This window comes from Monodelphis domestica, chromosome 2 (genome assembly GCF_027887165.1).
Source record: "Monodelphis domestica isolate mMonDom1 chromosome 2, mMonDom1.pri, whole genome shotgun sequence".
In the NCBI taxonomy this organism is placed as follows: domain Eukaryota; kingdom Metazoa; phylum Chordata; class Mammalia; order Didelphimorphia; family Didelphidae; genus Monodelphis; species Monodelphis domestica.
The window spans coordinates 30,653,436-30,666,329 of record NC_077228.1 but is presented as its reverse complement, the minus strand read 5'-3'; the positions used below and the strand labels follow the sequence as shown (position 1 = coordinate 30,666,329).

Below are 12,894 nucleotides of genomic sequence, written 5' to 3'. Positions count from 1 at the left end.
GATACGGCTTGATAGACCAAAACCAGAAGGACTTTGAAAGTCGGAGGGAGGCATTTGGACTTGACCTGGAGAGAGGAGTGTTCTAGAAAGATTAGTCTGGGGTCTGTACAGGATGAAAAGAGAGGAAAAAGAAGCCAGCTGGGTAGCTCAGTGAATAGAGCCAAGGCTAGAGATGGGAGGTCCTGGTTTCAAATCTGGCCTCAGACACTTCCTAGCTGGGTGACCCTGGGCAAGTCATTTAACACCCATTGCCAGCTGTTAATACTTTTCTGCCTTGGAATCAATATTCAGTATTGATTTTAAGGCAGAAAATAAGGTGTATTTAAAAAAAAAGGAAAGAAAAGAAAAGAGGAAAAACAGGAGGCAAGAGGGGACTGGCTAGACTGTCACTGCAATCCAAGCACCAGGTGATAGATTATGGGAGAGGAAAGGGGTCAACCCAGAAGACATCAACAGAAGTTGGGGTAAACTTTGATGTCAGCGAGGTGTCAACGTTGATAAGAATGCTGAACCTGGACCAAGAATGGAGTTCAAATCCTGCCTCGGTCACTAGCTATGCTGGTCTGGGTAAAACCTCTCGGCCCCATTTCCTTATCTGTAAAATGGGGATAACAACAGTGCCGCGAAGATCAAATGAGGCATATGGAAAGTGCTACGGAAGTGGCAATTATGATGCTTGAGATGAAGCCGAGCTTTGGGGTCTCGGTGAGCGAATGGACCCGGTGGTGGCATCAAAATGGGAAAGGTAGACTTAGGGGGGAAAATGAGTTTGATTTAAACGTAATGGGTTTGAACTGATAAGGGGATAGCTAAACGGAGATATTCTCTAAGTAACTGCAGAAGGGGAAGCTTCACTACTTAAAGGAAAATTGGAAGGAATTAATTATCAGGGATAAATGTAGTCTTACACTTGGGTTTGGGCCGAGAGGTGGCACCATAGTGTACAGGGGGCCAGATTTGGAATCAGGAAGAACTGAGTTCAAATCTAGCATTGTTGTTGTTGTTTTAAATCAAATCCAAGTTTTCAATATTCAATATTCAAATTCAAATCTTATAACTATGTGACTCTGAGCAAGTCACTTAACTATTTGCCTCAGTTTCCTCATCTGTAAAATGAGCTGGAGAAGGAAATGGCAAACTGCTCCAGGATCTCTGCCAAGAAAACCCCAAATGGGGTCACAGAGTCAGATATGTCTGAAAACAATTGAACAACAACATACTTAGGTTCAAAAAACCGTTTCCTCAGGTATCCCGAATAGAAGGTAGGGGAGGTACGGTGCGGTGCTGGACAGTAGTTCGTCTGAAGGTGTCTGGTGAACGGAAAGGCCAATGATTCAATGGGGTGACCAGGCAGCAAAAAATCCTGATACGACTTTAGACACGAGGCTCTAGTGAACTGCAAGGCCTACGAGTTAAGCAATATACAGCCCTCCCCTCCCCCCCAATGTAATTATAGATATTAAAAACGCGCAGCGGCCAGACCAAGAGGGTATATTCTGCTGTGCGCTGCCCTCTCACCTTCCACCTTAGAATCCATACTGGGTATTCATTCCAAGGCAGAAGGCCTAGTCAAGTGACTTGCCCAGGGTCACCCAGCTAGGAAGTATCTGAGGCCCTATCTGAACCCAAACTCCAGGCCTGACGCTATCCACTGTCCTATCTAGCTGCCCCTCTTTGGGTGCTACATTTTGGAAATGACGGTGATAAACTGAAAACTACGTAGAGATGGAACAGGGGCCGCGACCGTGAGAATCGGTTCCAAGGGCCGTTTGGGCTGGAAAAGGCTCCAGGGCGGCGTGAGGGCTAGCCTTGCGTACTGGAAGGGCCGTGCCCTGGAAGAGGCACCAGACTCACTCGGCCTCTCCAGCATCCCAGTGAAAAGAAAAGAAGAAAACAGGCTTTGGCTTGACGTAAGGGGAAATTTCCAACCACGGTCTCTCGCAACGTGGGGTTTGCTATTTGGGGAGAGAATGGATTTCCCCTTATTGAAGGACTTTAAGCCAAAGCCCCCAAACCACTAGTTGATTGGTCAGTCAGTCAATAAACGATGATTAAGCACCTCCTTAGGTACCTTGCCTGGCACTGAGGATATGGAAGAGTGTTAATTCAGGGACAGATTGGACTAGATCTAGGCCACCAGGTCTTGTCTAACTCAGATTCTATAAATTATCCATTTACCCGTTTGTAATGTTTTTAGTATCAGATTTTTAAAAATAGCAATTCTGTGGGCAGGCCTCCTGTTCACCCCTGGGAAGTGAACTCAGACAAAAATCCTCCCATAGAAAGATAACGTAAGAAGGGGAAAACAAGGGGCAGCCAGGTGGCTCAGTGGATAGGGTCTGGCCTCAAGAGGAGAGGTCCTGGGTTCCAATCTAGCCTCAGACATTTCCCTAGTTGTGTGGCCCTGGGCAAGTCATGTAACCCCAATCGCCTTACTGCTCTTCTGCCTTGGAATCAATACTCAGTACTGATTTTCTTCTTTAAACTCTTACCTTCTGTCTGTCTTAGACTCAATGCTCTACATTGGTTCCAAGAGAAAAAAAAAGCAGAGCTGATGACTGCTGCTGTCATCTCAGCTTAACTGGGCCATGTCTGTCTCTCTGGACCAAGAGAGAAGACACGTTCCTTGGAAAGGAGTCTTGACCACGGACTTAATAAAGCACTAAATGCTACAGTCAGATTATTATGGCCAAACAAGTGCTTAAATTAGTTAGCTTACAGGGAGCTGCAGTAATGGTGCTTTTATTTGTTTGTTAATTTATTTATTTTAAGGGGGAGGAAAGAACAACTATTGCCTCGAGGACACACTAGTATCAAACTCCGAGAAGGCACAGTGAAGTTTGATTTTTTACTCCAGAACAGAAAATGCCTTAGAAGAAAGCAGGCAGCTGGGTAGCTCAGTGGATGGAGAGCCAGGCCTAGGGATAGGAGATCCTGGGTTCAAATCTGACCTCAGACACGTCCCAGCTGAGTGACCCTGGGTAAGTCACTTGACCCCCATCGCCTAGCCCTGACCACTCTTCTGCCTTAGTACCAATACACAGTATTGATTCCAAGATGGAAGATAAGGGGTTAAGAAAAAGAAGAAAGCAGGCATTTTCACGGAGCCGTTCTAAAGATTCCATGAGCCAATTTGAAAGCTATTTCCCGACAAAGAGATTTGTAAGGCTCGTATAGCAGGTGATCTAGGCAGACAGCCTGCACATTTTTATTGGGTTCCACAAAAACGTTCCACGCTTGGAAAGCTCCCTCCCACGCTTACAAAGCACACTCCCCCGCAATGAATCGTTCTGGAATGGTCGCGCAATCCACTGAAGAAGAGATGATGTCACACGAGCCTCCGCCAAGCCGAAGGCCAACATTGAATCTCCTGAAGATGTTTAACAAACAAGCACCTTAATGAAGAGGAAAGACAGACGGACAGTCCTTAAATAACAAGTATTTTCAGCAGAAAGAAAACCAAGAAGCCTAAATCTCCAGCTCGAAGAGGTGAATTCTGCCAAGGCCGCGGCCATTCTGATGCTTCACCCACAGCCGCGGCCTTGGCAGATGCAGAGATGGGAGCCACCCGAGGATGAACCTAACACGGTCGGCGAGGCCTTTACCACGATACTGGACAAACTGCCTTCCTCCCCTTCCTTCCCAGTTTCCCGATGAAAGAAGCAGTTAGACCAGGAGCAGACACGCGTGTTCCCTCCCCGGGACGGACGGCTCGCTTGCCTCTGGCTGGTGGCCGACGGGGCCCTCCTCGACAGCCGGGGCTCTGCGTCTCCATCGGCTGGCCATCTCCGGGCAGTGAGGCGGCCGCCTGGGCCCCGCGCCCTGGGCTACCCGACACGGTGGGCCGCGTCCCTCCCTCCACCCCCATCCAGAAAAGGCTGGCAGGTACTCCAGTACCTAAAATAACTTGGGCAGCTGCCTGAGGCGCTTGACGTCTAAGAACGCGCCCACCGAGTTCGTGCTGGTCTTTTCTCGGAGAGGGTCAGAAGGCTGAAAACTTTCAGGAAACGCGGGAGCGTCCCTTTGATGTCCCTTCTCGGGATGCTGCGTAAACTCGGCCCTGCCCGCCAGCAACTTGGCTGAGGGGGTTTTCTTCAAGTCTTTCAGGACGAAGGCAGCAGAGCCATCCTGCGGGGGAGCTCGGGCCTTTGGCTGGGACCCGTCGTTCGTGATGTCTCTGAGCACAGGCACGGCGAGCTGGGGGAGCCACTGTGCGCCCCCCAACTCCTGGCTGTACTCGTTCAACTCCAGCACTTGGCCGCCTCTTGCAGGGACATCCTTGTGCCAGGGAAGCTGCTCGGGCCCAGGCGCCAGGGCTGGATCCGAGAAGCGTTCGCTCGTCGGGACTCCCACCATGTCGGCGTCGATCGCATTCTCCGGCTCTCCCTCCTCCTCCTCCTCCTCACTGCCGTCGCTGCTCGGCATCAGCCCGTATCTCTTCATGTACTTCCGGGTGGCGAAGGACAAGTTTGGAGAAATCAGACTGAGCCCCACCGTGTTCCTGTCGGTGTTGATGTGTAAAAGGCCGAAGGACGAATCAGAGCGACTGGGGTTCTCGCGGCTGAAGGAGAGCTGCGAGAGCTGACTCTCGTTCAAGTACTTGAGGGCGATGGCGTTGGCCTCCATGCTCAGGTCCACGCTGTTGGGGCTGAAGCCACTCATGCCCACGTTCGTAAAGGACATGTAGTTCAGCCCGGGGAGGACCGCCTCAGGACTGATGCACGCCAAAACGCTGAAAGACACGGATAAACAGGCCATTATCGTCTGACGGCCACACGGACCGTTCTTGGGACGCGCTCTGCGGCCGCCCCCCAAAGGTCCAGACCGCGAGCACCTCGTCCCACTCAGGGCAGGGTACACCTCAGTTTGGAGGTTCAGCCGGAGACCGCCAGGCTGGAAGTGGCCCCATCAGAGCGGAGGGAAGCCTCCCTCTCCCTGCTAACACACATCAGCCCAAAGGTAACGGGGTGCTGGCCGGTCTCTTTCTGCCAGCTGTAGCCATCTTCTCTTCATGAGGCAGGGAGGGAGCCGGCGTCGGGCTCCCAAAGCAGCCTCGCCTGCCCCCTCCACTGGTCAAGATGCCTCCCGAGCTCGGTCTGAGTCTCACCCCACAACACCCCATTCTTGCTCTTCTACTGACAGTCTTTAAGACTTTTTTTGAACCCTGACCTTCCGTCTTAGAATCAATACTGTGTATTGGTTCCAAGGCAGAAGAGTGGCGAGGGTTCACCGAAGTGTCTGAGGCCAGACTTAAGTCAGGCCTCCCATCTCTAGGCCTACCCAGTGAGCCCCCCAGCTGTCCCCACTGAAGATAAGAAATAAACCTCGTGTTAATTCTGGGAATTAGACACTATAGCAATCTACAATTTTGACAGTCTGAGTCTTAAGAAATGCTCTTCCTGGTTCTGGTAGCCAAAAAGAATGTAGCCAAGATGACCGACAGGGGGCCGAGCCTCAATGGCCTCAGTTAGATTCGTCATCCCAGGAGAAGCCTGGTCCATTCTCAAGCTCCTGCTCCAAAGCTTCCCAAGGGAGGCCGAACTCAGCCTCCATAGGCAGGGCCTCTGGTACATGGCGGTCTCCAGGCTCGAGGACAGACCAGGACCAACAGGACAGGAATGTTTTGTAAACATTCATTTTTGATAAAATAATTGTATTTTAAAAATGAACAATGAAGTGATTTTTCTATATCTGGTGAGGTGGCCTTTTCTCTTTTTCAATTTTTAGTGTTATCTTTACTTTTTCATCTCAATTCTCAGGATATTGGAGTGGTTTGCCATTTCCTTCTCCAGCTCATATTACAGATGGGGAAACTGAGGCCAACAGGTAAAGGGACTCGCCCAGGGTCACACAGATAGTAAACGTCTGAGGCCAGATTTGAACACAGGAAGATGACTGAGTCTTCCGGACTTCAGGCTTGGTGCTCCACTCACTATGGTGCCACCTAGTGGACCTTCATAACAACTGGGCTGCCTCTGGGTGTGGAGTTCCCCCTCCCAGAAAGGTTTCAGACTGGCTCTTGCCCCACTGAGGATTGGGTTAGGCTGCCTCTGGGTTCCCCACCAAACCTGAGGCTCTGTGGCCCTAAACCTGGGTCCTGCTTCTAAGCTCAGAACCCTGCCCATGACACCAAACACCAAAGACTACCAAGAGGAATGGCATAAACAAGATGGTGGGGAGTAAGTGGTGAGCAGTGGCTTCCAGGGCCCTTCCTCCTCTGCTGAAATAAATGGAGAAGGCTCCTCCCACATCCCCACTAAGTGGAGGCCTAGACCTCCTCAGCCATCCTGGCCCCTTCTGCCAACCTGCTGGGAAAATGGAGGCTTATTTTAATATGATTCAAAGGAGATGTTCCATTTTTTAAATACTTTTTAAAAATGTCTATTCAGTAAAAATTCCTGGAGATTTATCACCCTTTTCTATTTTTATATGGATAAAGTGGGTGGCAGCTGAGTGGCTCAATGGACAGAGCACCAGGCCTGGAGACAGGAGGTCCTGAGACTAGCCTCAGACCCTTCCTAGCTGTGTGACCCTGAGCAAGTCACTTCACCCCATTTGCCTAGCCCTTGCCCTTCAGCCTTAGAGTTGTTTCTAAAACAGAAAATGAAGGTTCAAAAAAAGACAGAATAAAGTAATTGCAGAAAAATACACACCAAGCCAGGGAGTTACCTTGATTACAATTTATATAGATACAGACATTTACCTGTATCATACTGACATTCACCTGTAAACACATTTTGACTATTTCCTGATCAACAGTCGTGCTTATAATCAAAACCTCTAACTCAAAATACAACATGAGGAAAATCTGGATTTGAATATTCTAAGTGCTTCCTGTTTTATGGGATAGTTCATTAAGGGGGCCTAAATTCAACTGCAGACCTTAAGGATGCCAGGGAGGCCTGGAGATGGACATGAAAGAAGGGAGCACTCCAAGACGGAGGGGCATTAAGGGCAAATGGGCCATTCTTAGCCCGGTACCTTCTATCTTAGTATCAATTTTAAGGCAGAAGAGCAACAAGGGCTAGACAATCAGGTTAAGTGATTAGCCCAGGGTCACACAGCTAGAAAGTGTCTGAGGCCAGTTTTGAACCCAGGCCTTTTGATGCTCTATCCACTGTGATAATCTGGCTGTGTTCATTCTTGACCCAAAATGCTACAGAAACCCCAAGAAGGAAGTGCTTACTGTGGTCTCCAGGGAGCTGAGCTCTGAAGGGAGGAGGGCATTTCTGATGATTGAGCTAAGATTATAGACAATCACAACCAGATGAAAATGGAACAACTTCCCTAAAAAGTACAATTCTCATACACATAAAATCCACTAAATTATTTCTCACCAAGGCTGTTAAAACCACGCTCCAGCCCAGCTTCCCACACCCTCCAGAGGGGCTGAGAGTCTCTGGCAAGCCTCCATTCTATCACTGGATAATTTATTATCACAAAGTGGAGCATCTCACTTCGAAATACAAGAAACTACAACCTGAATGGATTCTAACCTCCATTTTCCTTCTTTTGAGAAAGTAATTAAAGTCCTTTTCCTACTAAAAGGTTCTCTAGGAATTTCCATCTCTATTTCCTGTTCTACAGTTAGATTAGAATAAAATGGAAACAATGAGGAAATAGAATCCTTTTCTTACGTTTTGTTTTCTCCTCCAGACAAGGGAGGGGTCTTGGAAATATGGGATAGTTGATTATAAAAATGAAACCAATCTCCACCCGGTGGGCCTAATCACTATACACAGCCTATTCTCAGACAGTGAACAAGCCAGGCTCCCAAATGTTGTTGCTTGACTTTAACAGCCTTCCTGTCCCCAAGTGTGACCAGGTCACACCAGGAGGAGTCGGCAGTGAGGTCCACAGAAGCCCCAGACCAGGCTCTTGGCTATAAAGCTTTCAGTTCCAGAAAAAAATAAAAGAAAGGAATCTAATTATTTCTAAAATAATTATTTTATCACAATAAGCAAGCTGGTTATTTGGTCACAGGAGTGATCATTTATCTTACACACAAAAAGATTACCTTGCTTGGTCCACTTTATGTGAATTTTTCTTCATTTTGCTTGGGGAGTCGATTTTTACCCCAAGGTTTCTCAGCTGCTTAACAGTGGCATGGAGGACGCTGTCCTTGTCCATCCGGCTGGGGTCAGATCTTTTGATCTTTCCATCACCCCCATTCCCGGCCTCGGTGCCGCCACTGCAGGGAATCGCTACTCCTGTGCATGCAGGCCCAGTGTCTTTGGAAAAAGTTTTTAACACGTGGTTTACCTGACCCTGGTGGAAACAAAAGACTCAAAAGTTAAAAACAACAACAACAACAAACCACTGATGTCTAAAGTGCTATCAGAAAAAAAGGAGGAAAAAAACAGTGTTTGCTGTCTCCGACAGCTGCAAATGATCCCTAAAGCGGCCAGTTAGTTCTTAGAGTAACTCACAATTCACTGTGTTCAGAATTTCAAATTCACTTAAACAAAAAACCCTTCTTTCTGCCTTATCAATTCTTTTTTCAAATACTTTCCTTCCATATTAGAATTGATACTAAGTATCAGATACTAAAGCATAAGAGTGGTAAGGGCTAGGCATTCTAGGTCAAATGACCAGGAAGTGTCTGAGGCCCAATTTGAACCCAGGACCTCCAGGCTCCAGGCCTGACTCTCTACCCACTGAGCCACCTAGCTAGCTGTCTACTATCAATTCTAAGACAGAAGAACAGCAAGGGCCAGATCCATCCCAATCCAGGCCTGGCATTCTATCCACAGTGCTATCTAGCTGCCTCTAACACTGGCCTGCTAAGCAAAAATGTCTGAAGATTTAACTCAGAAAACAGTCCTGGTTTCCTTTCAGTTATCCAGGGAAATCTCCCATGAAGCTCCTTCTTCCTCTATGAACTAAACACAAAGAGGAGCAGCATAGCCCTTCCTGTGTCTGCAAAGCACCTTTGGTGCTGATGACAAAGCCTCGGCAGGCCACCAGGGAGGGCCTTCCTGGCTCCAGACTGCAGCTGGAGCTCTGCAGGAGAGAGATGGTGGCTGCACGTCATCTGACAGCCTCTGCATTTATTTACCTCCAACCCCAAAGCCAAGGGCACAAGCGCTCCCTGAGCTCCCCAGGAAGTCAGGGCTGCTGCTTCATCTCACCGCTGGAGAAGCAGAGCCGAGATGTTCTCTTCACATCTCTGGGTCCTGCTGGGCTTTGAATTTGCTTTGCTGGGTTCAGGCTTATAAAAGTCACATCCACACTGTAGAAAGAAGCCTGTATTTCCAGGGGAGGCAGTCCCGATCACTAACGGGCTTTGGAGAAAGAAGTCCCTGAGCCTATCGGCCTGCTGTATCTCGCAGGCCCAGTGCTCACGGCTCTGGGACCCTCAGCGCCCCCACATGGCCTGAGGAAGCCGGGATGCTTGGATGGATGGGCAGCCGCAGCCCAGGGAAGCTGCATGGCCCATTCCCTGACAAATGAGTGCTTCCCGCCCTAAGAGAAAAGCGTTCAAGGTGTTCTTACCAACAAATCCTGGCAAATCTTCTGATCATCTGACGGCAGAGACGGCGAGGGCTCGCCCGCTTGGCTCTGCTCTGCTCGGGGTTCCCCTGCTGCTGCTGCGGACTGGCCGTGGGGCTCCTCGGGGGGTGCTGGCTGTGAGTCCGCAATCACACCTTCTTCCAACAAGGGACTGGGAAGAAATAGGGGCACATCCGGCTCCTTTCTTACTGCCAGGGAAACACTGAAAAGAGAGCGCCGGGTCCAGGTCAGAGTCATCCATCACCCACACTCTGAAGCCCCCGGCCCGGCCCAGAGCTGGGCTGAGGCTGCCCACTGGGAAACCCATGGAGGGCTCTGAGGGGCGCCCTGTGCTCTGCCTCGTCTCTGCCCCAGGACACACTGGATGAAGTCATTCACTGGGGAACCTCCTGGGCCATCTATGTGAAGGGCATCTCCGCGCAGACAGACGCGCTTAAGTATCGGACGTTCCTCCATCGGCTTTGCTGAAGGCTCCCCGTGCGTGCCCGCTTTTTTCTGCCCACCCTTTCCGAGGTGAAGTCTGCCTTTCTCTCTAGCTAAGATCTCGGCTGAACAGGCTCTCAGAGGTGACTGTCCCGCACCATTGAGTCCTGCCACCGAGGAGAAGAGAGGATGACAGCCAGAGGAAGTGAGGCTAAGAGCTCAGAGACAAAGACTGCCGAAGCAGACAAAATGCAACCCGAGCCCATGCCAGCTTTCTTGGACATTCAGAAGAGGACTGGGAGGAGTCACTGGCTGCACAGTGCTTGAATCAAGTGAGGACACAAACTCTGTGAGAACCTGGGGCAGCTTCGTGGGAGAAGAGACCAGCTAATGATAACGCTTTCCTTAAAGGGTTGTTGTGAGGATCAACTGGGATGAACGTGTAGAATTCTTCTGTTGGTTATCGGCTGTTCTACTGAACAAGAGTTTTATTCTAGTTATTCTAATGACATTTCCTCTCTCTGGTCTCAGTTCACCGGAACATTGCCTGATACATTATTCAGAACTTCATGGGCTCAACATTTCAGAACAGGAAAGGTCTGAAGAGTTCTTTCATTCAACCCTCCCATTTTACAAAGGAGGAAACCGAGATCTAGAAGTGAAGTGACCCACCCCAGGGTAAGGCAGGGCTCTAAGCTCTAGATGCTAGGTCTACAAAGGCCCCGGAAAGAGTCCCAGCCCTCAGTTCTAAGGGGAGAAGACAACAAAACTGGGCAGAACTTTGCAGCAAACTCAAACGCCTGGAGGAGCCTGGAGTCTTCAGGGCCCAGGGATGGGCATGCAGAGCCTCTGGGGTGACCTCCACCAGGCTATGAATGCCTCAGGGAGGGCGGAGGGGAGAGAGGGAGAGACACTCTGAATCTCAAAAGGTCACTAATAATTGTTAAAAATTGTTTCTATGTGTAGTTGGAAAAAATAGGAAAAATTAAAAAAAAAGGTGGTGCCTGAGCTGAGGCTCTGAGGAGGGGCTTTCAAAGGACTAAGGAAGGGGCGAAGGCATTCCAAAGTATGTGTAAGAGGAGAAACAGACCCAGTTGGGGGGGATGGGGGGTGAGGGTGAGGAGGGGGAGGGGAAGGTAACATCAGGAGGGGCCTGACTGGTCAGCCAGAAGCAATCCTGGAGCCAGTGGGGAGGCAATGGAGCAGATCTTCTCAGGCTTGACCTTAGAGAGCCATAAGGACAGAATTATAGCTAGAAGATCCTACAGACTGTCTATTTTGACTACACCCCACCCCTCACCCATTTAACCTGGGCCTCAGTTTCGCCACATGATCTGAACTCAGGTCCTGGGACTCTAAGATCAGGGCTCTTTTGGCATTTCTGAAAGCTCCAGTGTGGTCTCACAACCCTGCTCTGAAACCTTCAGTGGCTTCCTATTATCTATAAGTGCAAAGTCAGCAGTAGCCTGGGGATCTTAGGTTCTCCACTATTGGGTCTTAACCTCCCTCCTTGGCCTTCCTCTCCATTGGAGTGTCCTGCCATCACTCCCCTTCCCAGTCTCTCAGTAGGGAACCTGGAGACCCAAGTCCACCCCAAGACTTGAGAACATGGATGACTCCACCAGGCAGACGGGCCCTCCATGGAAGAGCTGTAACCATCAAGATCAAAGACCACCAGGGCATCAGGTGACTCAGAGAGCTAGGTCTGGAGATGGGAGGTCCTGGGTTCCAATCTGGCCTCTGATACTTCCTAGCTATGTGACCCTGGACAAGTCACTGAACCCCACTGCCTGGTCCTCACGGTTCTTTTGCCTTGAAGCAGGTACAGAGCACTGATTTTGAAACAGAAGGGAAGGTTCAAAAACAAAAGAAGAAGAAGACAAGAAGACGGATGACTACCAGGCCCTCCCAGCTGCCCCATGCTAGCTTAAGGCCTCCCCCCCCCCCCATGAGTGAGTGGACAGGTGGAGCAGCCTGGACAGTGGGGGTACTTCCCAGTCTCAGCCAGCATGGGGGGCAACTGGTTTTGAGGGAAGGAGCTGGACATCCACCACTGGCAGCCAAGACAACATGGCTGAAGCAATGAGGTGCGCTGAGGGAGAGCCAGGAGGTGTGTGTGTGTGTGTGTGTGTGTGTGGCAAGTCACTACACCCCTGTGACACCACCTCATACTGTAAAGATGATTTTAGCTTTGTGACTTGAAAAACTAAATAATTGGTCGCCAGGGAAAATTCCCAAATGATAAAATACCCAAGTCAGCTGGGAATTATGGTGATTTTAATTAATATAGAGAAGGAATTAAGGAGAGAGAGAGAGAGAGAGAGAGAGAGAGAGAGAGAGAGAGAGAGAGAGAGAGAGAGAGAGAGAGAGAGAGAGAGAGAGAGAGAGAGAGAAGAATTAATTTAAACTGCTCTGGCTCAGGCTGAGCCAGGCAGTAGTTAAAGGCCTTGGCCAAAGTGACCTCCCTGAGCCTAAGGGAAAGAGAGTCAGTCTTATCACTCACCACGAGACCATCTCCAAGGAAGCTATCTGAGGGGGATCCTCCAGGCTGAGTTCTAGTCTTCACTGAACTCTGAATCTAATTGCATTCTGAACTGAATTGCCTGAACTGATTTTTTTAGTCTTCTTTTAAAGAAATTTTCTCTTATGTCACCTCCCCTAAACTTTCACGTCTACCAATCACAGTAGACTTTCTCCAGGACTGCCTATTCTTTAGTTCTCACCTTCTTTGATTAGATTTTCTCCAGGATTGTCCACTCTTTAGTTCTCACCTTCTCTGGTTAGCTTATATCTCCTGAGGTACTTCATACTTCTTTGTTAAGTTTACCTTTTGTGAGTTACTTGACCTTTTTGTGATTAATTTAACCTTTATAGGTACTTAACACCCTTTTGTATTAGATCTAAAAATAGACTTAGCTTAAGTTTTAGCTTCACTATAATGTATGAGTTAAGTACCTT

The 12,894-nt window shown here is 49.1% G+C and overlaps 1 protein-coding gene across 1 annotated transcript in view; it reads right to left on the bottom strand.

Annotated features, from left to right (window-relative positions):
• Window positions 1-3,159: 3,159 nt before the first annotated feature.
• The window catches only part of STIL (STIL centriolar assembly protein), a 57,025-nt gene continuing 47,290 nt past the window's right edge, over window positions 3,160-12,894 (bottom strand). Inside the window, exons 15-18 of the mRNA XM_007480213.3 lie at window positions 9,496-9,715; window positions 8,018-8,268; window positions 3,898-4,732; window positions 3,160-3,395 (exon numbers count right to left, since the gene is read on the bottom strand). Coding sequence (XP_007480275.2) covers window positions 3,898-4,732; window positions 8,018-8,268; window positions 9,496-9,715 — 1,306 coding nt within the window. The 3' untranslated portion in view covers window positions 3,160-3,395. The remainder of the gene's footprint in view (window positions 3,396-3,897; window positions 4,733-8,017; window positions 8,269-9,495; window positions 9,716-12,894) is intronic.